Genomic DNA, 27,986 nt, shown 5'->3' with positions numbered 1-27,986 from the left:
ACTCACAGGGATGCAGAATTAGGTAAAAATAAAGAAGTCTATCAATTGGTTTATATACTGATATCTAGTATCCATGCAGACTGATAATGTGAAACAATCATAACACGTTCAGTTTACTGTGGAAGATTCACAGTACTATATTGTATACTATATTAAATTTAGGAGAGGAAATCCAGCAAAACAATAAAATGAAAGCACTACTTTACATCAGCATGATCAACACAGGTTTTTAACAAGTGCATGACATGAATTAGGATATATTTAGCAATAAGGATTGTAAAAAAAAGCATACAGTATTAAACACTGTTAATTTCCATATTTTGAAAAATTTCAATACAACCAATCACATACATTATTGAAAAATATATTTATTTCAAAAATCTTATATGTACATTTCTTTATAAAGAAATACATTTTCTCTGAATGATTTTTTTTTTATGCTACAGAGTGATTTCCATTAAGAATAGTAGGAGAAATTCAAAACAGACAATTTTAGCTCATGATTCATTCTGGGCACCGTACCAAAACCTGAACAGATTGAAGTGCTATAACACCCAGAAGGAAGGTAGGAAAACAGGAAGGTTTTCAAGATCATCCTAGTTAGAGAATAAAATCTTTCTTAAGCTCTGACACTTAAAAAAATTATTGTGCAGTGGTTGCAGTATTTCAAAGGCATTAAAAATTGGAATAAACTTTCCACATTATAAATTTGGAGGTTACAGCCCCTGCTTTACATAGGTAATTAAAGCTGCATTCAAGCTACATAATAAAAACACCTGTAATTCCATTGCTTTTAGGATTTTAACAACTGTACAGAACATCTGCTGCACATCAAATGCTTAATTAGCTATTGCACTGTGCTTATCTTCTGTCTCCTTCTCTCTGCTGTGCTTATAACTACGTCTTTACTAAGATGTAGAGGTCAGCCTCCAGGTTCACAGACCTAATCAAGTTACTTTTAAGCCATATTTTTCATGACAATAATCTATTCCAAAGCGGCAGCTTAGGGAAACCTTTCTGTCTTTATGACTGGATATGTGTATTTGCTTGCAGCCCTACATTGGCTGCCTATGCCATGAAAATAGGTATGTGAACTCCAAGTATGCTTGGATATAAAAATATACAAATGTGATTTTATATATGTATCTGTTCACACTTCTAAAATAAAAATCTATTTATAAACTATTGCAAATTCCCCTTGGCACAGCAACTAGGTTGCCTTGCATTTCCAACTGAATATGTAAGCTGTAGGAATGTGCAAAATGTTCCACACAAAATTTGCTCTGGACATGGAACAGCTGGTTTCATGTTGTCCATGCCTAGTGTTCCCAGGATTGTTTCTTCTAGATGGGGATAAAGGCATCTCTCCCTGATAAGAGGCAGGGAGAAGAAAGAATTGGCAAGATCTATGGGCAAACAGACAGTGGAGAGTATGTGTTGTTGGAATCTTTTCATTCTATAAGAAACACTTCAGGATTCCCACAGCACCATTTATACCTAAAAAGAAGGTGGGGTTTCATCACACATTTTTGATATCCCCTCCCCTCCCTTGCCCTTTACACTTTCTCTGAATCCTAGAACACAATTTATTGTTTTTGTTAAACTGCAATCAATTGAAGATACAATGGCTTGTGCTGAGTTTGAAACAAAATGTTACTCTTCTTCAGCACATCTATATACAGCACAATAAGTTATTGATTACATTCTAAATGGCATAATAACAATTTTTACAAAGGCATACGATGAGCCAATGTCCCTCTCCAAATTTGTCAGTTTGAAAATTATGGTACAAAAACCATTAACTCAATAGTTTTAAGGGAACTGGCATTTTGTAAAAGTTAAAATTTAGGAAAGAGGAGGTTTCTATATGGTATATTCAATCTTCCAAAATATACTACAGTGGTACCTTGACCTTTGTCGGTAATCCATTCTGGAAGATGCTCCAAATACTAAAACCAGTGGGGTAAGCCACGAGACAATCATGTGACTTATTCACTTGACCCATTATTTTAGCTGGAAGAAATAGTGAGTCACGAAGCTGCCAACATCAGTACTTACTTCCTTGCAACTACTGGGAGAAAAACAATCACCAGGAAAAGAAACAGTTGAGTGCCAAGGTATATCTGTATATAAAGGTAAAAGTTCCCCTTGCACATACATGCTAGTTGTTTCCAACTCTAGGGGATGGTGCTCATCTCCGTTACAAAGCCGAAGAGCCAGTGCTGTCCAAAGACATCTACGTGGTCATGTGGCTGGCATGACTAAATGCTGAAGGCACACGGAACACTGTTACCTTCCCTCCAAAAGTGGCCCCTATTTTTCTACTTGCATTTTTACATGCTTTTCAACTGCTAGGTTGGCAGAAGCTGGGACAAGTAATGAGAGCTCACTCCATTACGCGATGCTAGGGATTCGAACCGAACTGCCAACCTTTCTGATCAACAAGGTCAGCGTCTTAGCCACTGAGCCATCACGTCCTACATAACTGTATATACTAGGTCAAATTAGAGAGTAACAAAAATATGGGTTTTTATTTGTTGTGTATCATTTGTATCCACTGGTCAACCATTCAAGGTTGGGAACAAGGCAGGGGGCTTATCATTCATCATTGCTTTATTGTTAAATATCTTTTAAATAGAATATAACCATAGGAATGTTTTTAATTTATATTTATTTTTAATAAATAAATGTGCAGAAAAAAACAAGATTAGCCTATTCTAGTAGTTTTAGTTGTATTTTCAGTTAAAAAAATACTAAACTCTGTTTAAGTGAATAAGCAGTTCCAGCTAGTTCATCATATGGATTCCGTTTCCAACTGTGTAACCTTTGACATCTATCCCCTTCATTGCCTTCCTAATAGGGGTCAACTACAGGCTTTTTCCTTCCTTAAAACATTTAGATTTAAATGGCTTCTCATAGTGTCAGGAACAGAAAACTTTTTTATTAGCATACAGTTTTCATATTCACTTTACACAGATCGCCCCTTAAACTAAATAACTGATTCACACAAGAGGGAGCTACTTTGTAGTAAATGATACTATTCCTCAGTCCAGACTATTCAACTTAATAGCAGCTATTCAGTTTTAGTGCAGCAGCTTTTTCCCAAGTTAATATTTGGGGGTCACCCATAACTAAATAAACCCAAACCCACCCCCACTTTAAACATACTCACACATTCATGTTTCAAGGCTGGTTGTATTGCTATCATCTGGCGTTGTTAATTCCATTTGACTGAAATCAGTGGCATAGTCTATGTCTTACATTTTTTTAAACAAAGATTATTCAAAGGAGTTCTCGGGCTACAGCTATTGCATTGCTTAGCATGCAATAGGCACACATCCTGTCAGAATAGAGCTTCTTAAATTACATTAGAAAACGTTAGTAGAGAAATTGTTTAGTGTGCATCTCATTTTTATGAACTCTTCCATACAGATATTTAACATTAACTGTTCTTTAAAATTAGGCCTTGGGGCATATGATAATACTGGACAGTTCAAGTTTTAAAACTTTTGAGAACCCATCATATTCATGACCCTAAACTAATCAGGAATTAGATTCTATAACTGATGAAATCATATTAAAATGTTGTGAATGTATCTGTGACAAGTGTTCTACATACACACAGAAATGCTTGTTTCTATTGCCAAATATTTCTAAAATATTCCTCATTTCTGCGATTGTGGCTTATGATTTCTCTTATTACATCAACTTAAAATTGAGTTGCACTAGGGAATGGGTTAAGGAATTTTATTTATTTATATTTACGACATTTATATGTCGCCTCTCTTAACCCCAAATCATTCTAATATGCTCACTTTAGAAGATGTATTGAGGATCAATTTCATAATTCAAACCCCTCTTTTAATATAATAATTACATGACTTTCCCCTCTTCTCCCCCCTCTTTTATAGCATTGAATTTGTCTTGACTCCTAATAATAACATGCACTAGTTTCTGTGATTTTCCTGGCAACATGTTTTTGGAAGTGTTTTGCCCTTGCCTTTTTCCTTGAGTTAAGAGAGAAAGTGTTAAAGGCGGATAAAACTTCCTCTTAGTCCAATGCCTTATATTTTAGAAAACCAATTCAGCAGCTTTCCTTTAAGATCCAGTAGTTGAAGCTTTGGGTGTTAAGGAAAAAAAGCAACCTAAAACATGATGGAAAATATTGTTCTTTGATTTTATGTTAGGTATATATATATATATATATCTGTCTCCCAGGAATTCAACAATAACCAGACCTTGTTTTGAAATATGACCTACTTACCAATATTTGGCTGTGATGTCAACTGTGCCTGGAAAGCGCATGTCTGACCTTTCTCAAAGTTACTTGATATGCAGCTCTACACAATAGGTGTGCCACAAGCAAAAGAATTTAACACATTGCTATTCAATGTTTCTTAAGTTATAGGACAAGACCATTATAAGTTCTTGGTAAAGTAAATGATGGAAAAACAGAAGGATGACAGAACTCAAAGCATATGTGATTAAAAAAACATCTCAAGAATATAAGGCCTTGGAAACAGGGATGTTTCGAAGATATTACATGTACAACACGTGTAAAATAAGCTGACTGTGGAAAAATCATTCCAAATAGTCTTCAAAGAAGCAGATAAAAAACGGATTCCATCTTAATCTGTTCTCTTCTCTGAAAAGTTGTCTGAAAATAAATAATACAACAGTTTCTCCAAACTAAAGATGCTTTGTCTTCCAGAGTGATGCAAAAGATAAACTAATATGAGAAGATCAGGTTTTTCAAACTTCATAGATGTCATGATTTTCTGAACCATCCCTTTGACATCTTGTACATCTTCTTCATGCTGTAGATCAATGACTTTTTCATCCCTTTAAATTAAGAAATATTATGTAAATAACGGATGGAAAATTTAAATGGGATAGAATTCAACACCCTACATTCATAAACTTTGCAATGTAACCTATCAGCTGCTGAGGGCACTGCAGCATAAATTCATTAGAGAATTTGTTGTGGTAATTGATTAAAGCAGTTAAAGATATGAAACACTTTTTCCCATTCAAAACTGCTGGGACTCTTTTCTTTTACTATTCAAATACAAATTAAGAAATTCTTAATTTAAGATTCACGAAGTAGCTTTTTTGGTTTAATTGCTGTTACAAATTATTATAAATGATTATTAGTTTGATGACAGCTTTTCATTATTTGTATTATTAGCATTAATAAATATTAAAGAATTTTATGTGACATTAAATAAACTGCTTTCCTTTTCCATGATCACTCTTGATTCTTGTTCTCTGTCAATATCAATTTATGCCTTAGGAAGCCAAAGAATAAGTTTAGTCAATTACCCAGGAGGTTTTTTTATTACCTGATAAATCACCCTACCATTTCATGGTTAACTCTAGCCTATTTGACAAGACTTATTGATTTATCTATTAAAGTAGTCCCCAATACATTTCTGAAAAAGTTAGTTTACCCTGCTGTCTCTTGTGAGTCCAGACTCCAGAGGAGGAGAAGGCAAATGTTCAAGATTTTAGTCAATCTTTTTGTGTTATGATGCAATTATATAGCATATGTGCACACAATTGTCAAAGTAGTTCTTTCTTAGTTTTACATTTCATCACTTCTTAAACTTACTGCTATTCCCACTCTATGTAAATGAAACCAATCCCCCATCCTTTGAGGGTACATCTAAGTCTAATATAGCAGTCTGATTTCTATTTTCACTTCCGTATAACCTTACAAACAGTGGTTGCTTCATTTATTATGTGCCTTTAATGCTTGTTATATGCATGTAATACAGAATATTTTGTTCACTTGAAGCAAAGTAATATTTATTAAAATGAATGTCAAGCAAGCACAATGGAAAGCAGATCCTGTCCATACCCCAGGAAGGCTGTCCCTATGGACATGAATAAGTTTTGACCTTTAATTATCCCATGACTTATTTGCATTTCTATTCACTTTTGTTCATGCCCTCCATTTTGACTTGAATAACTAATGTTCTAAGCACATCTGGGGTCTGAAATACATTTCAGTATTTGACCATCTGGGGACCTCTTTACTAAGACAACAATAACTTGACTCTCTTTACTTGACAACAACAGTGACTCTACGTGACTCATCATTCAATTATAATGCAATATAAAATATTAAAACAATAGAGATCTTGAATTTAAAATTTATATTTAAAATTCAGTTAGAATAAAATTTAACAAGAAGAGAGGGAGGAAGTAAAGTGTGCAAGGAGAGAAGATGGAGTGCTATCTAATCCATTAGTCACTTCCTAAATGCCACACCATGTTGGGGCCCAGGCCAGTTGGATCAACCATGTCCTCAAGCCCTTTTGGAAGGTTGAAAGAGTGGATGCACTCTTGTCTGGGCTCTATGACAGAAAAAGCTCTTCTGGACCCCACCAGCCAAAATTCCTTGGCAGATAAGGTACACAGCATGCCCCTTTAGCCAGCATGGGGTGAAATGATTCCTCAGACAGCCTGGACTCATGCCATGAACCGCTTTAAAGGTGAATCACCATCTTGAATTAGACCCAAAAGCAAACTGGCAGCCAGTGCAGTTCGCAAAACAGTGGTGTAACGTGGGCCACACTAGTGGCCACAAGAACTGCCCACGCAGCTGGGTTCTGCACCAGCCGAAGCTTCCAGATACTCCAAGATTAGCTCCAGGTAGAGTGCATTGAAGTTCAAGTGTGAGATGACCAGGGCTTGAATGACTGAGCACAGGGACTCTCGATTCAGGAAAGGGCACAACTGGCACACAACACAAAGTTGCACAAAGGTTCTAGCATGACAGTCAAACCATTCCTCAAGCAGAACCCCAAACTGTATACCAGGTCTATCTGGGATACAACCTCATCCAGCGCTAAAGACAATAAAGTCCTAGAACTAGAAGTTCCACGTACCCAAAGCTACACCGCCTATATAATTATATAATTCTCAAAAAGGGAAAGTGTGCCTTTTTAGATGCTTGTAAATGATAACTCCCAATATTGGCTAGTACAAATGGGGAGAGAACCTTGAATTTTTAGTTCAGCAAAATGGAAGTTGGGGAATAACTGATTCTATGCATTAATGCATATCCCTCTCCCTCTCTTTCCCTCCCTCCCTCTCTCCTCCCCCACCCTCACAAAATAAAGAAGTCCTATATACAACTAGCAAATATCTTGGCACATCATCTGTGTATAAAGGAAAAATAAAGATTATTTGAGAACAAAAAATACAATTGAGAAATAAAACAAATTGAAAGTCACAAGGAGAACTGCATGTTTTAAGAGGGCAATGTTGAAAAAAGGCAAAAATGAAACAGAACACTATGGAAGAAGACATAACTACAGTAGTTGACTTACATGCTAATCAAGAACACTCTGAAGTACAATATTTCATTAAAACCTTGTTGCAGTGTTTAGTTCCAAGGTAGTGAACTTTTCTCCCTATGGCTATCACCATGTACGTTGTACTGTTACAAATGGATTTAGAAATGTGAATTATAGCCAAACAACCATACATGTATAAATCTGCAGACAAAATCAGTGTTATTTTGCTTATGTGATGAAAAAGAATCTAGAATCTTACTAGCCTAATATACTATATTTTTCAGACTATGAGACGCACTTCCACCCCAAAAAGTGGGTGTAAATGTCTATACGTCTTATAGTGAACACTGCTGAAGCCCCGCCCACCCACCAGCCCCCACCCTTCGGCTTCTACCTCCCAGCAATTTGCCTCCTTGCAGCAAACAGTCTGGTCAGCTTCAGTACAACCTGATTTAACACAATTTAGCATTGGCAGTTGAATCAGCCTCCTGGCATACCAACGATCAGCTGTTTCAGGCTGCAGGGATCACTGTCACCCTTCAGCGCTGTCGCCACCCATCACCACTGCCACCTATCGCTGCCTCTGTGTGCCCCATTTTTGGCCTCCACGCATCCAGTTTTCCGCCCATTCCAGCCAGCGGGGATAGGTGAAGGCGGCAGAATGGACCAAAAATGAAACACTCAGAGGCTGAAAATGGGGCACGTGGAAGCAGCAATAGTTGGCAACGCCGATGGATGGTGCCAGCACCCGCAGCATGGAACAGATGATCTGTGGTATTCCAGGAGGCCGATCCAACTACCAATCAGCTGCTCATGCTAAATCAGGCTGTGTGTAGCTGACCAGGCTGTTTGCTGCAAGGAGGCAAATTGCTGGGAGGCAGAGGCAGGTTTTTCTCCCCTTGTTTTCCTCCTCAAAAGCTAGGTGCATCTTATACTCTAAAAATGCAGTAGTTTATATAGCTTAAGGGTCCTGGATTTTTATGGCATTCTTTAAAAAGGTGGTACAGTATCTTCCTGTGTATGTTTTCTCAAAAATTATCTGTCCAAGGACAGATGAACCATGCAAGACTACACAACTTCTCCAGGTGTCTAAGCTTTCCCTCATCCAGGTGGGACATACATTACAGATTTAGATGTTGAGAGAATGCCTAGAGTTTGCAGTCTCTGGAAGCCTCTAGCCTGTGTGCTGTTGGAACCAATGTTATTTTAGGAGCTAACCCTGCCTGTTCAACCAGTATATTTGTAAGTAAATATTATAAACTCTTCAGGAATCCCCTCAAGGAAATCAAGCACATTAGAGGCACCTTTTAGAAATTTCAAATAAACCCTCTTCTCAATTAATGAAGTGCAGCAGGACTGGCAGGTAATTTTTTTCCTGATGTTGATGCAGCTACTGATATGCATTTGGTCAGCTCAAAATATATCTTATGGAAGGTTTCCATTTCAGGTAGAACTGAAGGCCATCTGTCATATAGAGACATCCTTTGCCTTATGCACGAATAGGCTATCATGGGTTTTGGCCACCAGAAAGCTTTTCAAAACTGAAGAATATAATAAATTATTTTGTAACTTCTAGTGCTAAGAGAAATATACAAAACAACATATTTTATCCAATACTTTATATGACACATTATGTAATTTAAATTGTATTATGCTGAAATTTGTCATGACAGTTCAGCTAATTCCATTCTTTTCATTCAAATACTATGACTTCTTCATCTGAATTGTTATTTAGGGAAGAGGACACCCAGCCTCAGAACTCAGGGAGAGGAGAACTCCATCTTTCAGAAGAGAAGAAGGATATTAGACATGTGGCATCCTCAATACCTTTGGGTGGATACTTCTGAAGTACTTTTGTAGAATCTCTTTCATAAAATGGGAGAGGCCACAGACCTGATGTACAAGAGTGACACTTAGCAAATGTGATCCAGTGGCAAACAAATTTAATAAATAAAAGAAAAAGTCTAAACAAGGTTGCTTCTGATGTTATCCCGAATATAGCAGCAGTATTAGAGAAGAAATGATTCTGTCTTTCTCTATATAACTCTCTCTGTGTGGTGTGTGTGTGTGTGTGTGTGTGTGTGTTTAGAGACAGAAAGAGATACACTCTGTGTGTGTATTTATAAATACACATCTGTCCATTTCTCCTCCTTCTAACTCCTTGATCCCACACTCATACTCAAGATCCATAGGAATGTATGCTTTCCACAAAAAGCTATACCTGACACAGGATCATTAATGCAAATATAAGAAAGCTTATTTTATTTCACATAAGTTTGCCAAATGTATTCTTTTTTTGAAACATCTAAACTGCAAATATTTCAGACATCTAAATTGCAAATATTTTATATGCCATAAAACCAAGAAGAAAAATAAATCCATGGATGGTGCCATTTCTAATAGAAACCAGACCCAAAGTCTTGTCACAGATTTAAAAAAAAACATATACCGACTTTCTTTTTCTTGAAGAGATAAACAGGGCCTCCAAAAGTAAGCAAAAATAAAAAAATAAAAAATAGGGCTCAAGCTAGTTTTAAACCACATGGGCTCCACAAGATGAAATCATGTTAGATGGCTGAAGGCCTTTGTATTCTTTACCAATGTTTAGAAACAGAACCTGCCAACTACATAATAAACCCTGGATGGTCTGTATGTGCTGCAGAACTTAGCAAGGACCATTTTACCTGTACTTCCACAGGTGATGACTCAGGTGTTATAGATCCAGGTATTTGACTGAAAGAAATAACTGCTGCATGGCAGCTCAGCAACATTTAACATTTACAGCCTAGCAGGATCTAATTACCAACCATATTCAGAATCCTGCTGAGATGATGGTAGCGGTGAGACTAGAGGGGTGAAAGGCAAATTACTAACGTAATGTCTGGCCTAAAGATACTGCCTAAAGCCTGCTGCCATTAAAATCTGAATAAAGCCTGTGTGGGAAAGAGGAAAAGGGGTGTAGGAGATGGGTGGATAACGTAGCATGAAAAATAATAGTCATGCAGGTCTGTGCTAGTTCAAAGCCTCATTAGAAGAATTACAGCTGTAACAAGAGAAGGATGGTTAAGTGGTTAAACCGGTATCTCTGTTCACAGCAAAATATATGAAAAACACCCACACAACAGTCAAACTTAATTGGGCTTATATCTTAAAACATCTGCTGCACTGCTACAGCCATTGCACTGATGCAGAGAGGCCATTCAACTTATCAGTAAAACAGAATGAGTTAACTCATTCAGAGTCAGGTTATACAGGGATTCCTACCAATTAACAAGTTTTGACCACGGGGCTAATGCTCCATTATGCAGGTTCTAGCAACTGGCCGAAGTGGCAGACATGGAAAGAATTATCTCAACTGAAATCAGTTTGTTGCAGAAAGCACTGCAGACTATTAGAAACTTGACAAAAAGGTTTCATAATATTCCTAAACCAGGAACCAAAGCAATAAAAAAGCAGAACATCCTCATTTTTATATGCTTCCTTTCTTTGTTGATATAATTAAGGGCAATAGTGGAACACATGGAAAAAACTAACTCTTACATGGACATACAGTGAGGAAAGAAAAATATGTTATCCCAACAAAAATATAACACTGAAAACATTGAAGCCCTTGATATTAAGTATCCTTCTCAAAGCAGGGCTATATTTTTAACATTTCTAGATAAAGCAATGCCATGTCTTGCTTTTCCAGTCATCTCACCCTCCTAGTAAGATGTAAACTGGCTTACCTCTTGATATATGGCCATTATATCTTACTTGCTATCAGTTATTGCTAGTGACTAGGAAATAGCTCAGGGGTCTGATGTTAAATGAAATTGTCTTACCCATTACAGAGGGGGGAAAATGTAAAATTGCAACTGTGTTATTGGCAGCAGACCCCATTCTCCTTGTGGGAAGCTCTAACTTCACATTCCATGGAAAAAGCTACATCTGGGAAAGTTATTGCAGTTTTGTGATTAAAAAATAATATAAGTTTCAAACTCAGTCTCTGCAAAGGATTGGAAATGATTCCAGTCTTGGTAGACATTTTTCTAAAAGCCTAGATTTTAAGAAAACTTTGTAAAATGTTTTTTTTTAATTTTGCCCACATTATACTAGGAACATATGTCACAGTGACAGCAATATGTGGTTTTACTCCCATAAATTGTTGAAACATTACTTTCATTGCTCTAATAAACATAGCTCCCATCATAAAGTTTTGCAGTTTTAGGTGTGTTCTATCTAAAGGTTTGAAAAACCCACATCAACAAAGCAAAGCAAAAAACAAAGCAAAGTAAAATCACTGCAATTAAAACTATGAGTTAAGTGTACTTGAAGTACTTTTTAGAACTACAGTTTATTAGCTCATGCAGTGCCCAGCTTAATAACTCATGAACTCATACAACCTATCACCTTAACGTACAGAATTGTTTTTCAATAGTTCAACAACATGTAGCAGCTTTGTCAGCAGAGAGAAAGAGAAAGACCCCAAAATTGAGAGGTTAGAATGGGGGCTCTCAATGGCAGGTAAGAACTAGCTAGGTTTGGAAGGTGCAGAAAGCAATTTAGTCACAGTATTAGTATCTTAAACAATTTAAATCAATGTTCCCCATTGTAAATTATTTTTATTCATGTTTCATTTTCCGTTTGCAAAAAAAAAAAACCTTTTGTATGTTTGAGTACAAGATTTGTCTTGAAAAACACTGCACACAAGTTCTTACCAGCTGTTAGGATGGTTTTAGCACTCTGAATTAAGGTGGACAATCCCACAATTCTTGAAATACCTGGGAAGGGGGAAGGGGGAGGAGGCATGGAAGGAGGGAGAAGATAAACGAAGTCAGATGTTACTCTTGAGATTATTTTTAAAAAGGGGTTTTAAACATTAAATATTATTCCAAAAGCAGATTAATGCACACTTGGCCGAATAACCGGGTGATTATCCCACCAAATACTACATATTTTTATTTTGTTGGCAAGATTCACATGTTTACTCCAACGTTTTTAATATGTATTATATAATATTGTAATACATGAACATTCAAATTTTCTGTTCTGGGTAATGAAGTGATCTTCACAAATAAAATTCAAGTTTTCCCTGCAGCCAATCATGACTATTTGCTATTAACCATATCTTGTTATTAATCTGAAATATTACAAGACATGTTCTTCCCTAAGAGATTCTAGAGTAGTATCTGGCTAAAAACACTATAAAGCAGCAAAGAATTAGAAAAAAATCTCTTTGGTCACCCAGAGGCCTTTGGGATTGTTATAGTCCACGTCTGCTAGCTCTGGTCAAGTTGCCTCATAAAAATCAATATGCCTCACCTTCCTTAATATGAACACATTGCCCTTTACCAGCTAAAATTGCTCTCACCTGGCCCACTCAGGTGGCTCATTGTCAGAAAAAAGAAGTAAGAGGCAAAAGTGGCAGTGAAAACTGCTAAATTCAAACAGCCAAGTACAAGATTAGAGAAGAACTAACAACCTGCAGGTCTGGACCTGTTTCCGTTGACTCCAAACAAGATTAGCTCATCTAACCACCCAAGCCCACAACAGCACCTGCAGTAGATAGCATAATGAAAGGCAGAAAAACATGAAAGGACAGGGTTGTGGGGAAGAATCTTGTGGGAACAGTGGTCTGCTCAGGAGCTACTATTGTTCCCAAGGAGCTCTGCATTCTAAAGAAGAGTCATATACACCAGCTAGGCTTGAATTGTATAAAATGCTATCCATTGACCCAGTGAAGGGTTGTTGTCTTTGCTTTCCTTGAATGCTGGTTCAAATCACACATCTGGACCACTGCAGCTTGGTTTGACTAGCTTCTCTATTTTGACTACACTGTGCTTAATCCCTGAATGTATTTACTGTTTTATTTTAGAATTCCAAATGACAACACCTCCCAATTCCAACATACAGGCAATCTAATGACAGTGGCCTTTATGCCAAAGTTACCCAGAAAGGCAGAAAAAGCAGAGTAGCACAGCAATGATTTTGGTGCTAAGTCCCTTTCCGAAAAGGGTCCATGAAGGTTCATTTAAGAACCCTGAAACTGACACAAAAGAATTTTTTCCAAAAGGCAACTGGACTTTTGTTGATTTTTTTCTTTGAAAATGTTTCACTTCTTCAGTTCTGAACTGAAATAAAATGTTTCAAAGAAAAAGAAGTCCAGTTGCATTTTAGAAAAAGCACCTTTGGGGAAACCATGTTCTGTATGATTGAGAATCTTCAAACACCTTACACTGAACACTTTTCTCCCAAAGGAGGCATGTGTGACTGGATGAATGCTGTGATAGTCATCAGGATCAAGTAAATATTTCTTAAGGTATGTCTCAGTCAGGAAAACTGGGGGCCATTGCTGCCAAACTGGCAGCAATTACCTGCAGGACCCACCCAGAAATCCCCTTCAGCTGAAACTAATTATAATTTAATTAATCTAATTAGTCAAGAGAGCAAAGGGGCAGACAGCTGATTAAATTTTCCAAGCAAACTGCCCATCTCTTTGCCCTATATTAATTGAAACTCATTTAATACAGCATAACCAGACTAGATGGTATGCTGGCAACCTTTCCAGAGTAACTTTCCTGACAACTATGGCTGTTTTGTATAATATCCCACTTTGCAAACACCATGGTTGTAGCATTTAAGATAGTGGGAAATTCAGGCTGAGAGCTGGAATTTCTAAATCCATCCCTGGACATAACTAAATCCCAAGGTCAGTCTCAAATTCAGCCCTGAGGAGCTTATAGGTTATTGGCTAAGACCCAACATCCAATGATAGTTCTTCATATTTTATGGCAATTGGCTTTTGAGCCAAATCATTTGAAATAGGGATTTTTTTTAAACAATAAAAGAGCTACCAAACCCAGGTCTCTACAGAAACCAACATGGTGCCAAAAATAAGGATGTGTGTACTTTTATGCTGTGGTGTATTTGGACTTATCATAACAACATTAATATGGTAATCATTTTGTGCAATTTAATAGACCAAGTGAGATCATTCAGTATGTTCATAACTCCCACCCCCAGGCACAGAGCTGGAATTTCTAAATACATCATTGGACACAACCAGCTCCCAGGTTCAATCCACAAGTTCTGCCTGAGGAGCTATAGTTTATTCAGGTGGCTATTGGCTAAGACTGAATGAATGGTGCAACCAATGAATGGGACACACCCAGTGATAGTTCTGCATGTTCCATGGTAAGTGGTTTGTGAGCCAAATTACCTGAAAGAGAGAATCCGCAAGTAGAAATTGTTGGACAAATATACTGAGAGAAGCTTGTTAGGCATGACTAAAGCTTTGGCGTAAGAACATAGCATTTTGAATTAGTCTTTATAGATTCTAAAATGGGCTGACACAAAAAGTATCAATTACATCATCAGCTTTGATACCACTGCTCATTTCTAGCCACATATACTTAAACACTATGGATTCTGAAACTACTATATACAAGATTGATTCTAAAATATTCTCTTCTGCAAATGAATTATCATTAAAGCCTACCTTGGTGTACCACAAATCTACAGTCAGGGTCATGGGCGACTTGTAATAAAATTTCTTCCACATCTCTGTTCTTCCCTGGAGAATCCTTGAGATAAGTTATTTTTTGCTGCAGGGTGCTTGGTAAAGCCATCAGTTGTGCAAACTGACCTTCTGGACTTTTATCTATCTAAAGATTAAAAAAGGAGCAGACACAGCTTGCTTTAACAACATAGAAAATTAGCAGCCCCATCAGAAACCAAGTTGCCAGTTCCTGGCGGTTATGTGCACTGACTTTCCTTCATGGTCCATTCATCCATAAAAGGGCACAGAAACTGGTTAATGCAGAAGGGAAAGCATCAATGAATATGAGTACATCTAGCCCAGTAGAGCGGACTGATTTGACTCAAAATTGTATCTGCATTTTGATCTTCATTGGCACTTACAAATGTTTTAAATACTAGACTGGACCTGGGTTGTTTACATTCAGAAATTTACTTATTTAAAGAACTTATATGGCTACCTATCTCACTCAATGAATCTATACTGCAACACTTCCTACTCTTCCCAACAAGGCATCAGAATCACCCATGAAATTTTTATAAGGCTTTTAAATTTTAACAAAAGATAAAATACAAGAAAACAAAAAAAGGAAAAAGTGGGTAAGAAACAAAATTGGGTTTACAGAAAAAGAGAAAAAAATATAGAAAAGGGTAACTTTGACTTTCTTCAGTATAGATACTAGCATAAAATAACATTGTTCTGACATTAGCTATAATACATAATACTTCTATAATCATAATCAGTTCTATCAAATCCCACAGTTAAACTTTCATCTCTTTCACTTTCAAGCAAAAAGTCCAAAAGTGGTTTCCAAGTAGATACAAACCTAGGCAAAGTCTTTTATTTAATCAAAGCGGTCAGTTTTGCCATCATCTCTGCCAAATCCATTAACTTCACCAGTCTTTCCATTGTGGAAATATGTAAGTCTTTCCATTTCTGTACATATGAAAGTCTCACTGCTAGAATCACCCATATTACTGGCTCAACCCCATTCTAGTGCTATGCTTGGAGGAGCAGCCAAGTCTTCATGGCCTTCCAAAAGGCTAAAAGAATAAGGAGAGTTGAACTTCAGATGGAAGACTATACAAAAGTGTTAGGTGGGATGAGTAGTACCAGATGACAACTTATGAAAGAAAGGGACATGGAATGTGCACTTTCTATCTGGTTTCTGCCCTTCCAGACTCTTCTAGCCTCCAGTGAGCAAACACCTGAATAGCATCACTTGCGCACCATGGAGTAGACATATGTAACAATATCATACTGGACCTAATGCCTCCATCCAATAGTTTCATGTAGATCTTATCTTGGAGAGGAGACAGACTGGAGCCTGGAGAACCCCCCATAAAAGCCAATCTTTCTTTCCCACAAACATTTCCTGGTAATAGGCATGGAAGGAGGAGAACCACTTCAAAATGGCCCCCATTTCTAATCACCTCAGATGGTCTAGAGGCATACCATGGTTGATGGTATTGAAAGTTGTTGAGAAAAGGGCCAGGATGGGTGCATCACCTCAATCCTTTCAGAAGTCACCCACCTACATGGTTATCTACAAACCTAGAACCTCTGAGTAGGCAGAGAAAAAGATATAATACAGGATAAATGAAGAGACTGTAAAGGAAGGAAAATCTTAAATCTTAAGCAGATAGCCTTGGTCAGTATATAAATATGTCTTCAAAGACTGGTTTAAACATTTTTAATTCAGGCAGAGGTTTTTTTTCCAATTTTGAGCTAATAATTATATTCTATTTTCTATCATTTATAATCTCCAACAGAATCATCAAGTTGCTAAATATCACCACACAGTTCTCATTTACAGCAGAAAAATGTTTCCAAATGAGATTGGTCCAATAATTAATTAATTCATGAAACATGATTTATCTGAAAAGTTAACTTTTGCTATATGAAATTTGGTTTGTTTAGTCTTTGGATAATTTGTTATAAATCTTTACCAAATACATTATCCTCATTGCTTATATGGATTAATCATTTTTCCTGAAAACTACTGTAAATTAAACCAGGATTCATCCACCCAGGGGTGGGATTCTACCGGTTCTGTCCACCTCTGTAGAATGGTAGCTCTGAAGAGCAGCAAACATAGAACCGGTTCTGTCTGTCTGCTGATGTTTTTGCCCACCTGCCCACCTGGGGTCTTACCTGACCTTTATTTCCTGCTTTTTCAACTTCAGCTGCCATGAGAGGCACAGCTGCAGTTTAAAAAGCAGGAAAAAAGGGCTTTTTCAAAGGTTGCTTCTCTGCACTCAGTGTGCAGGGAAGCACATCGTAAATCAACGAACCTCGTAAATCACTGAACTGGTAGTTAACCCTGTCGGATCCCCCCCTTGCATCCACCCAATATAAAGCAGAATATAACAAAATGGCATTTATTAATACATGTTTCTGTATGTATGTCTAGAGTCAGGCTTGACTCCTATCAACTACCTGGACAACTGCACAAAGTTTTTGGGACGTGTTTTGCTAGTTTTCTTCCAAGGGCTGGGGCAGAATGATTGCCCCAAAGTCCCCTGATAGAACCCTTGGTCTACTTTTCTAGCTCAATACCTTTAACTATGACATCAAAGATGACGCTCTTGAATACAACAAAATTTAGATTGACAGAATGACATTTCTAAAGTAAGATAACGCCTTACTTTTCCAGATACCTTAAGTAATCAAGCCACCTGGATATGCCAGGCTGGATAGCTTATTATTTAACATATCACGCTACTCAAAATAGTTTACTTTAAAAAAAAGCTTGCAATATTGACCTGCTTACCTCTAACTTGCCCAGCTGATGCTTGTATACCACTTGAGGGCTATCTTGCAAAATATGGCTATAGAGCTTCTGAAAATGTATCATGTTTGGTTTCACTATGTTCATAACCTTTGATTTATCTTCTCCAATAAGCATTCTGAAATCGCCTGAAGCAAAGTCAGATTATCAATATTTATATAGGCAACCTGTTTATAGAAATGTAGTTTGCCTTACAATTAATAAGATTTCTAATACTAGCTGCAAACTGAGACTTAAGTCTTTTCTTAGCAATTATTACACCAAAGCAGGGGTAGGGAACTATGGCTCCTTCATGACTTGGGGACTTCAACTTCCAGAATTCCTGAGCCAGGCATGCTGGCTCAGGAATTATGGGAGTTGAAGTCCCCAAGTCATAAAGGGGCCATAGTTACCCATCCCTTCACTACAGAAACAGTGAAAATGTGCACTGCAAAATATACACTGCACTAATGATACATAGCAAAGAAAATATAGCAAATACATGTCCTTGAGCCAGAAGATTCCACTTAAAATCACTAAGTTGTGAATCTCGCACTGTGGCTTTGGAACACCTATAAGCAGAATTTAGCTCACATATCTATTTTTAAAAAGTCCATCAAACATAGTAAGAGCTCCTTTTATTTAAAAAATGCAGTTTAGGAAACTGCAGGCAGAATATTAATTGCATTAGAATTCCTCAGGAGAGCCTTGCCAATTGGAAAAGTAATGGTGAGTCGACCTATGTGATAAAAAGAAAGACCACATTCCCATGACACCTGGCAGGCTCTCCTCCAGAGGCATTAGATTTTAACTGCTGTCCTTCCCACACAGCTCATGTACGTGGCCTGGGGATGTTGGGGGCTGTGGTCCAACACACATGGAGGTTTGGGGCAAGCTGATCTTATCAGAATGCCTATGCCATTTTCCTCTTAAACACACAGTTTGAACTGCAATTTGTGTCAGCCAGCAGGATGTGCCTTGACCTCTCCTGAAACAAAGTCATCTGCCTGATTTGATGGAAATAAATCCTAAAGAAGGCTTGAAGGTCTCCCTCACCCCCAACATGCCAACATAATATATTCCTTAGTTTTGAGTGCAAGAGCTGCATCTTTTATCTTTCTTTGCAATTCCTGGATTATTGAATTAAGCTTCCATTGTATAGTACTCCCTTTAACACCCAAATGTATTACATTGAACAAAAATTTGTACATCTGATTTAAGCAGAAAATCGCATATGAAAATATCTAAGAAATAAAATAATATGGGTGCTTTCTAGCTGATAGGATGCAGGCAATAAGATATTCAGCTGAAAGCCTCCAGAGACACTCACTTGTAGGAAATAAAAGCAGGCCAAATGCAAAAATGGGCTATGGCTGTGCAGTGCACACTGGCAATATGCCCAACTTGTCCTTATTATTAGCAGCAAACGATACATGTGGCAAATGTCACATTACAGCCAATGAAACCCTGCAGGGAAGCCAAGGTGTAGACTGGGCTACAATGAATGACAGAAAACATTTGGACTTCGGTGGTTGTGTATGAAGGAAGGAACCCATATGCTGGCAATAATCTTGTGTTAAGTTCTGATAATTAAGGATAATGAAAGAATCAGTGATGAGTTTGAGGGAAATTGTGCAATATTCAGAATAAATGTAATGGAGAAAAATTAGTCTGTTAAGCCACATAAATGCATAAGTGAGAACAGTCTGAGCTCTAAGAACAAAACGGATGTGATAAACATCTGTTTTGAATATATAATTTAAGTATATGTCCATTTGTAAATGTACATATGTTAAAGCAAAGAATTTAAAAGTACAAAGAACCTGATAATTTATAAAAATATAAACTGACAGAAGCAGTATAGGCTAAAAGGGCATTTTGAATGCGCGATACCATCTTATTTAGTAGTGGATTTGGGGGGAAAATAGACAAGAAAGAAGAGAAAAACGGGAAGAATCAAAAATCATAGAGTTGGAAGAGATTTTGAAGGTCATCTATCCAACCTCCTGACCAGCCCAAGAATCCTCATAGCTTTCTGGACAAAGACTGTTTAATTTTTCTTGAGAAACTACAAATTTAGGAGGCAGGCCATTCCACTACTTAAAAACTCTCACATCAGGAAAGTCCTCATTTTAAGTCTGGATCTCTCACAATTCAGCCTCTATTCTTTGGTTCTTGTAAAAGTAGGCAGCTTGCAAGAAGGAAGAAGATGAGTCCTAAGGTCAACCCTGAAGCTCACCTGAATGGACCCATCTTGGAGCTTCAGTGTTGCCACAGTGGAGCAAAGGATAGGGAGGAGAGATTAGAGATAGCTGGGCTTCTGTAGTCAAAATAAAAAACTTTCTCAAGACTTTCTCCTCGGACATTCTCACACCTGGCCGAGAAAGGGAGTGACTGATTGTTTGAGGTTGAGGGAAAAACTTACTTTTACTTTTGATTATGTGAAAACCAAGGGGCCCTTCAGAGTTGGTTTTCACCAGATATGTGCCAATATGATATTTCCAATAAAGCTATTCTTTGAGGAATTCACCTGCCTCGGAGTTTTTGCTCGCAATGGATTTATTACTTGGAACCCTGACGTCTGCATTTTCAGAATGGAAAATGGACAGCAAAAAAGATGTGGAAACTGCTTGGAAGAGAATAAAAAGGATGTTACAGAAGATTACAGAAGTGTGACAAGTTACATTAATGGGAAATATGGAAAATGCTGAAGCATCATTTTCCAGAATCTGTGAATGAAGAAAGATATGCATGTTAGAGGATGATGAAGAAAGGAGGTGAGAAAGATATAGTAATACGTTAATGCATAGAAAGGGAAAAAAAAGTTGTAGAGAATGTAGGCAAACAGCGAAGGACTACAAAAACATCCAAAAAACCTAAGAGCAAATGCAAGGAAAAGTGCCAAACGAGTATCCAACTGAGTGAATAGAATTGAAAATAATTTTAAGCTGTACATATGTAAAATCCAGAGCATTTCTTCCTAATAGTCTGTTAAATGCTGAGCCAACCATAAATAAAGTTGGTGCACATCTTTCATTAACAGTTACTTTCTTTAAAAAAAAAATCAATTATTAAACAATTTAAAAGCCATACTCACCACAATATGACAATCCAGCGATCTTCATATAAAGATCCTCTTCAGAGAAACTTTCAGGCAACATGAGAAAGGCTGCCATGACAGCACTCTTCAAATTACTGGTCAGGGCCTCTTGCAGCTTAACATTCTCATTCTGAGCCAGAATTTTCACCTGTAATCAGTTGGAAAATTTGGTCATCAAATAATCAACAAGCCATTTCATTAGAACAATCCTCTACAGCAGTGGTTGCCACCCAGTGGGCCGGGCCTACTGGTGGTCCGTGAGAAAATTTTGGTGGTCCACAGAGAAATGTCACCCCAAAGCATCCCCCGAAGCAATTAATCCAGGCTGCATGGGAACACAAGTCTGCATCACCCACATGTCCCGCGGGTACACCAGGCTTTCTCTCCCCAAAACTCCACCAGAAATGAGTCTTTGGGACCCTGCAAGGCATCTTGCTCCAAGAGGCTGTGCTGGTGCGACAAGTCTCACAAAGACTCATTTCCGGCAGAGTTTGGGGGAGAGAAAGAAAGACTTCTGCTGCTTCTGCTGCGTTCCTTGCACGAAGCCAAAAATCTCTCCCCACCACCCACCCGAGAATGAAGCTGGAGACGATATCCTGCAATCCCAAATAAAGAATGATCTATTGGTAGGAAACAGGGTGGGGAATTTCCCTGCAGACTTTTTGGGGGATTTTCCCAGGGTCTCCGGTCTGCGGGATTTAAAATTATGAGTTTGGTGGTCCCCGAGGTCCAAAAGGTTGGCGACCCTTGCTCTAAAGCAGGGATGTCAAATTTGTGTCATCACGGTGACATCACGTCCCCCCCCTTTGCTAAACTGGGCAGGACACGTCCGGCCCGCAGGCCACGAGTTTGACACCCCCTGCTCCAAAGTTTGTTTAAGGGATATCTTCAGAAATTGAAGCAAACATAAACAGGCCTTCATCCTGAAGGCAAAATGCTTTCCTTAGCTTAATTAAAAGGTGGGAACAAAAGATCTATGAAACACAGCCACAATGATAATGGTCTTTGAAATCAAGAAAATGTTAAGACTTTATGAAATGATATAGAAAAATCTACAGCAGCATAAGACCCCACACTCCAATTTATGTTTTTCAAAGCTTTTTTTCAAAGAACTTTGCCATTTCTGTTTTAACACACATCTCCTGAGGCAGCTTCAAACAGAAAAAAATGTGTACAATCTTGTTATGTGTGTTCATTGAAGAAGACTTCTTTTACTAGATCTGACTCAATACGTTGAAAGAACAAGTATTGCCTCTAACATCATCACCATTTGCTCAAATGAAAAAAAAAATCTACAAGATGAGTGAAGGAGACAGCTGGAACTTGACTGAATAAAACAATATTTTGTGATAGAGTTCAGTTTTGCAAACATGCAGAAAGCACACAAACATCACTAATTCCATGACAGAGGCGTGATTGTATCCAGAACCTCACAACTGAAGATACACACACACACACCACTCTCTCTCTCTCTCTCTTTCTCTCTCTAAATGCAACCCTGGAGACTCAAAATGAACCTGTGGGGCATCCAATATCATTATTTTTCCATTATCTCTCCATGCATCTGAAGTGTGGTTTTTGTTAGTTACATAAAATTTGAACCATCTGAGTTGTTAAAGGTAAACTGGTCCTGGGAGAGGCTCCTAGAACACATGTTTTCAATTTGCTCTCTAGCCTGTTTTTGAAAGCCTAATTTTGCAAACAAGCATTCCCTCCCCAAAAGGAGGGGGGAGGAAATCAGTACCATCCTGTGGAACTGCAAGCGGCTGAGAACACAATCTTGGAGTACAGGGGAACCCAGCTGCTTTGCTAACTGTTTCCAATGACTAAATTACACAGCCCGTTGAATAATCAAGTAAACAAATCGTAAATTAACTGCTATGGAGAATAACTGTGTTACTTGCTAGGAAAGCAAATTCACCGGGCAGCATTAAGTGGTGGTGGGGGAATAAAGAAAGGTAGCACTCTGACCTTGAACTTGCCTTGGACTATAGTTGCATTTCAAGAGAATATTTGTAGAAGCACCAAACGTCTCATCGTGTTTAGGTTAATTTCTGAATGTGCCCACATTTGAAAAAGCTTGAAGGATTTGTTTTATATTTTTATATGGTTTGTAACTTTAGCTGTGGCCAGTGTTATCCTAACTAAAAATGAAACAAAACAACTAAATCACCAACCTTTGGAATGAATTTTGGAGGAAAAACGAGGCGCAGGGGGGACTCTGCAAGTGCCCCCCCCGTATCTCATTTTTGCCCATGGCCTCCAGCAGCACTCTGCTGGTCGAAAACAGGCCGCATGGACCATTTTGGGGGCTTTGGGGGCCCGTTTTTCAGCCAGCAGAGTGCTGCAGGAGTCCATGGAGGGTGAAACCAAGGCGCAGAGGGGCCACATGTGGCCCATTTTAGCTACCAGAGGCACTGCGGGCCAGTCCTTTGAAAGTTCCAGCCCAACCCCGCAGGCCGGATTTAACCTTGCAGGTCAGATCCAGCCCACAGGCCTTGTGTTTGACACCCCTGCTTTAAAAGAAAACATAATCCGAATTCCACAAGGCCATGCTTGATGTGCTTCAATGTACACTTTGTGTAGGAGGGATAAATTAATTAGAGGTCCAGCTTGGTGTCAGATCATAAACTTTTGGAATAAACTGAAGTTTTACTCTGAGAATTAGTCCTGTTAGATATGGGTTTATAGCTGTTGCTCCAGATAAACTATAAAGCAAAGACAAGGAGCCTACTGTGAAACAATTCACCACCTCCTCATATGCAACTTCCAAGTTAAGCTAATGCAGAAGATGAGAACCAACCAGTTCCACAAGATGATTTTCAGCATTTTCCCACTATTGTCAATGATTACATCAAGAATTGCTTTGAAATCCTGAACACAGGGAACCAATGAACCTTGGAATGAAATTTAAAAAGCTGCTAAGGAGGAATCTAAAGAGAGTCTGCCAAAGATGAAAATTCAGGTTGGGGACTTCCTGGAATAGGTCTAGCTATGCAGCTGCTAAGAATCAGTGTTAGATATGCATAAAGGACTTGTCTTTACATAGCATATAAATCTGTATCTGCTGTTAATCAGAAAGAAATGTTTTTAAAAGCCCCTACCAATAGAAAGGCTTTAACATTCAAGTGATGAAAAAAAATTGACAAAACCTCAAAGAAAACCCACATAGCATTTGCATTATTTTTCCAAAAGGAAAAAAAAGGAAAACTCTAAATATCCATGTGGCAACCATTACATCTAGTACATCTCATTTTAAATCGTTAAAATAAAGTAGTTCCATATAAAACTTGTTATTAAGTACCATTGGTTTCATTGTAAATGCTAGAGACCTACTTGTGTACAATCTCTACCTGAACGAACAAGTGTCTACTCAAACAGTTGACAAATTATCAGAAAAGCTAAATAAACACAAATGAAACATATTTTGCTAATACAGTGCAACCTCATGAATCAAAACATTTCATATGCTGTGATATGGCTATATGGAACCACTAATCACTAATCACCTTGCATGTTAAAAGTTAACACATTTGACAAAGTTTTCAAGGGAGTAATTAGCAAGAGCAACTGAATGCATTTGAAGCAAAATCCTGTAAGAACTTAACAGAAAAAGTGGCTACATTTGATTGCAGTTTAGTCTAGTTCCCACATGAAAAGATGAACATTAAGTTTTTTTTAAGAATGTCACAATGACCAATTAGGAATAAAGACTCTACACCAGGGGTGTCAAACAGGTGACCAGTGGGCTAGAAGAGTCATACATAGGCCACGCCCACCCCCACGAAGGGGAAAAAAACGTTGTGAAACATTATGTGATGGCAATGTAATGCTGCCAGTTTGACACCCCTGTCCTACACTGTAGAGCCTCTTCTAAGGCCAATATGTAATTTTTGGCTTATTCTGTCTTAACAAATATTAAGGGACATATTCCAAAGCTTTTAGAACCTTTCTTTCTCAGTTTGGTGCCTTGGAAAAATTTTGTGTAATAGAGTGAGAAAATGCTACACAGCAGGTAAATTTACAATATAACACAAATCAAATGGAAATTCAGAGATGCCCAAAATCAAGATTCAACTCCAAATGGATCCCTTTTTCATATCAATGTACTATTAAATTATTACTAAATGTATCTTAAATCAAACTGGTTGTCTTTTTTTTTTTAATCTTAACTTTGCTTCCATCTTGTGGCCGCTCAGAATAATTTATTGTGATGGGCATCTAAGTTGAATTCTGTTGTATTTACTATCATCAACATTATATAAGATATATAAAATGTTTAAATATGTATGGTATTTAGGTTTCTTCGGGTATACCTAAATATATGGTATCGGGTATACCATACATATAAATACTCGTGAAAACATAAGAAAACAAATGTTTAAATAGCGTATATTTCTGTACAATGAGCTACAGCCACATATTCTAGCACAACCATTGCAAATATGAAGCGATCACACTTATCCTATTCAACACCCTGTCACATGTTTCTTCTAGAGTCAGGGTTTGCATTGCTGGTATACAGTTGTTAGAGATATTGCAATTGTCTCATACTGTTTACCTTGACTTAGCATGTTGTGCAAAACCATGGATAGCTTTAATGTTACATGAAGAACAGAAGAGCAAATAATAATAGCCTGCCATCTATTGGAATGGAGCTGGTCAGTGCTTCTGGGAAAAAAAAAAAAAAACCACTTCTGTTCTCTTCAGTTCCAAAATGCACCTCTTGCTTAGCCCTCACCCCAGCACACTGGGTAATTTGCTCAATTATAAAAGAACTTTTGGAATAAAAACCAATGGGCATGAACTGAACACTCTTGTTTTGAAACCATGCCAATACACCCTCCCCATTTGGATCTGGAAACAAGCCTGCAGCATTTTCAGACTCCTTTAAGGAATGCTTAATCAATGGAGGGTTTTCCAGTTTTGGGGGCTGGGGAGCAGGAGGGCAAGAGAGACAATACAAAATGGGATTGTATAGCCATCTCTTCAAAACAACAGAGGACAAGTTAATCCTCCATTTGGAATAAAAACAAATCATGTAAGGCCTTTAGATCAAATGTAGTAGCAACGTAAACATCAGATACTTTTAAATGTTAGCAGTCTAGACAATACCATTATGACTCACGGCCACCACTTATTTTCACCATTCAATTACCATATTATTACAGTCAGTGCTACCTACTATATTTTTTTCATTTGTAATTTTAAACAAATAAGCAGTAGTAGTACCGGCTTTTGTAGACGTCCAGCTACATAAAGTGTCTTCCATCGCAACAAATCTTCAATTAAAGCATCAGTACTTATGACACCATATTTTATAACCTGGCAGAAAAGAAAGCTAAATTAGACAAATTTAATTTTGAGATAGGTTTAGCTCTACCTAAATCAAACATTGAAAAGTTAAAAATGCCAGAAGTCTTATTATTCTGACCTTTTTAAGAAAATCAGATTTTCATCTAATTTTGCAGGTCATTTTTCTGAAAAGCAACACATAGTACAGAGCAGGAACCTTTTTCCCCAGGAAATTTTGATTAAGGTGGCAATTTCTTTTTATTCTGCTATATACCCTTGAACTCAGATTTTTTTTCTCTTCCCTTATTCCATGGGTGTCAAACTTCATCACATTACATGATGTATCAGGATGCATCGGGAAGGTTTTTGTCTTTGCGGAGCTGAGGTGGGCATGGCCTGTGCGTGATGCATCCAGACCACGGGCCACCAGTTTGACACCCCTGCCTTATTCTGTAAGACTTCCTAAGAAGGTTGCTATGTTCCTGTGACTGGTTTTGAAACCCTCAGTAAATTAAAAAAAAAGAATGTATTCATTAAAAGTTTAATTAGAATAAACATTTCATTAATAAAATATCAGATCAGAATATCTCTAAAATCTGATTAATTTTAAAATTCAGTGAATATATTGCCTTCTAACAGCATTACAACACTGGAGAAAGATGATAAAAATCAGACAAATTCGAAATAATTTTGCATTTTTCTTAAGGTGTAAACAGGACTTACCCTCCCATTACAAGGCACCAATGTATTGTAGTAAATCCCTGCTCCATAGTTTTGGATGCTGCATATTGACTTGGTTCCAAAATATTTTAGGCAGGAATAATGGCTCCGATTTTTTGACAGGTTCATTGCATGCCATGTTGTAGAATCATCAACTGCAAATACAAAATCCAGCATATTGTTCTGCAAAGGAGAAGAAGGTACACTGACTTCTCTAGTTGGCAAAATCCACAACTCATCTGCTAACATCCAAATGTAATTTCAGGGGGTCTTAAGCACCAATCTCATTTTTAGCTCCTCCAAGAAGTGTGTGAGACATGATGGAGAATGTTACTTGGACAGCTCTATCTTCCGGTGTGAGGCAGGAAAGACGGAAAGACGTTTGTCATTAGGTTGTCAGATTAACAGAGCAAGTAAAATAGTTTGTAGGAACCCTAAGCCCCACCCCTTTTCCCCTTTGAGGAAGATTGGAACAAGAAACTCAATTCAATGCAGTTCCCTGCATTATCTATATAACTCCTTTCATAAATCTAGAAAATCATGAATAGTTGCCATCTTCAGCTATAATGGGCTAGCACTACTGTGTGTGTGTGTGTGTGTGTGTGTGTGTGTGTGTGTGTGTGTATCGATATATGTATCTATATCTATATCTATGTATCTATCTGTATATCTATACATAAAAACCTGAGGGAACTTCTGATTAATGCAGTGGACAGGTGTCCCAGGCAGGAATCACTGGAAGCCTTGTCACTAGGCTAAAGCAGTAAAAATAAAAATGATGGCACATGAACCTCAGTGTTAGAAAATCTGTAATATGCTTCGCTGGTGATAGAACTCAATTTAGTCTTTCCCGATTTAAGCCAACTTCCTGTGTAAACACAGGATTGGCCATCTCTCTGGAATACTAGCGCTCATCCAAGTACGTCCAAATCATGCTTCAGAAACAGGTCCGCTCCTCTCTTTCCAAGGGTAACACGAATAGATATACAAGGTGGGCAAAATAGCTCAGTGGTGAAGGGTGGGCACAAGGGCTTTAGGCCCCCGCCCCGGCTCACCTCCGTTACGGCGGTAGAAGACCCCGCTTGTTGGAAGACCCCGGAGCCATAAGCGAAGGCTAAGCTGAGCTCTTGAGGGAAGTGAGCCAGGATCCTGCGGAACTTCAGGGTCGAGCTCGGAAAAGCCATGCGAGCAAGCAAGAAGGCGCTCCCGGAATTCGTGCTCGGCGCCTTCTTCCAAACCGGCACGGGGGTCAGCCCGGGCGGAAGCTTCGCCTCGCCA

The 27,986-nt window shown here is 38.0% G+C and overlaps 2 protein-coding genes across 5 annotated transcripts in view; one reads left to right on the top strand and one right to left on the bottom strand.

Moving 5' to 3' along the window:
- The window catches only part of CNBP (CCHC-type zinc finger nucleic acid binding protein), a 549,700-nt gene that overhangs the window by 331,704 nt on the left and 190,010 nt on the right, over positions 1 to 27,986 (top strand). The gene's annotated exons all lie outside the window — the stretch shown is intronic.
- On the bottom strand, positions 93 to 27,986 carry TAMM41 (TAM41 mitochondrial translocator assembly and maintenance homolog). Of its 3 annotated transcripts, none has more exons than XM_026724326.2 (8): positions 27,764 to 27,986; positions 26,712 to 26,891; positions 25,926 to 26,018; positions 20,691 to 20,841; positions 17,597 to 17,742; positions 14,785 to 14,950; positions 12,005 to 12,067; positions 93 to 4,842 (listed from the first exon to the last, which is right to left on the bottom strand). In XM_026724326.2, exons 1-8 carry the CDS (start codon positions 27,890 to 27,892, stop codon positions 4,769 to 4,771), a joined length of 1,002 nt encoding a protein of 333 aa, XP_026580111.1. In that variant the 5' UTR covers positions 27,893 to 27,986; the 3' UTR covers positions 93 to 4,768. The 3 variants fall into 3 exon arrangements, with proteins under 3 accessions (XP_026580111.1, XP_087780077.1, XP_087780076.1); XM_087923951.1 differs by having other exon boundaries at positions 26,712 to 26,863; positions 27,764 to 27,886; XM_087923950.1 differs by lacking the exon at positions 93 to 4,842 and adding an exon at positions 9,669 to 11,234.

The sequence above is a fragment of the Pseudonaja textilis genome, chromosome 2 (genome assembly GCF_049901715.1).
Source record: "Pseudonaja textilis isolate UNSWEBS1 chromosome 2, rPseTex1.2, whole genome shotgun sequence".
NCBI classification, from domain to species: domain Eukaryota; kingdom Metazoa; phylum Chordata; class Lepidosauria; order Squamata; family Elapidae; genus Pseudonaja; species Pseudonaja textilis.
The sequence above is the reverse complement of the archived record's forward strand: the minus strand, read 5'-3'. Positions and strand labels throughout refer to the sequence as shown.

Excerpts from the sequence above, each read along its gene's own strand:
- TAMM41 (XM_026724326.2), bottom strand. The coding sequence starts at position 27,892 with ATGGCTTTTCCGAGCTCGACCCTGAAGTTCCGCAGGATCCTGGCTCAC. Across the intron at positions 26,892-27,763 it reads CTTCTACCGCCGTAACGGAG|AACAATATGCTGGATTTTGT; the intron begins GTGAGCCGGGGC and ends TCTCCTTTGCAG. Across the intron at positions 14,951-17,596 it reads ATCAGCTGGGCAAGTTAGAG|ATAGATAAAAGTCCAGAAGG; the intron begins GTAAGCAGGTCA and ends TTTAATCTTTAG.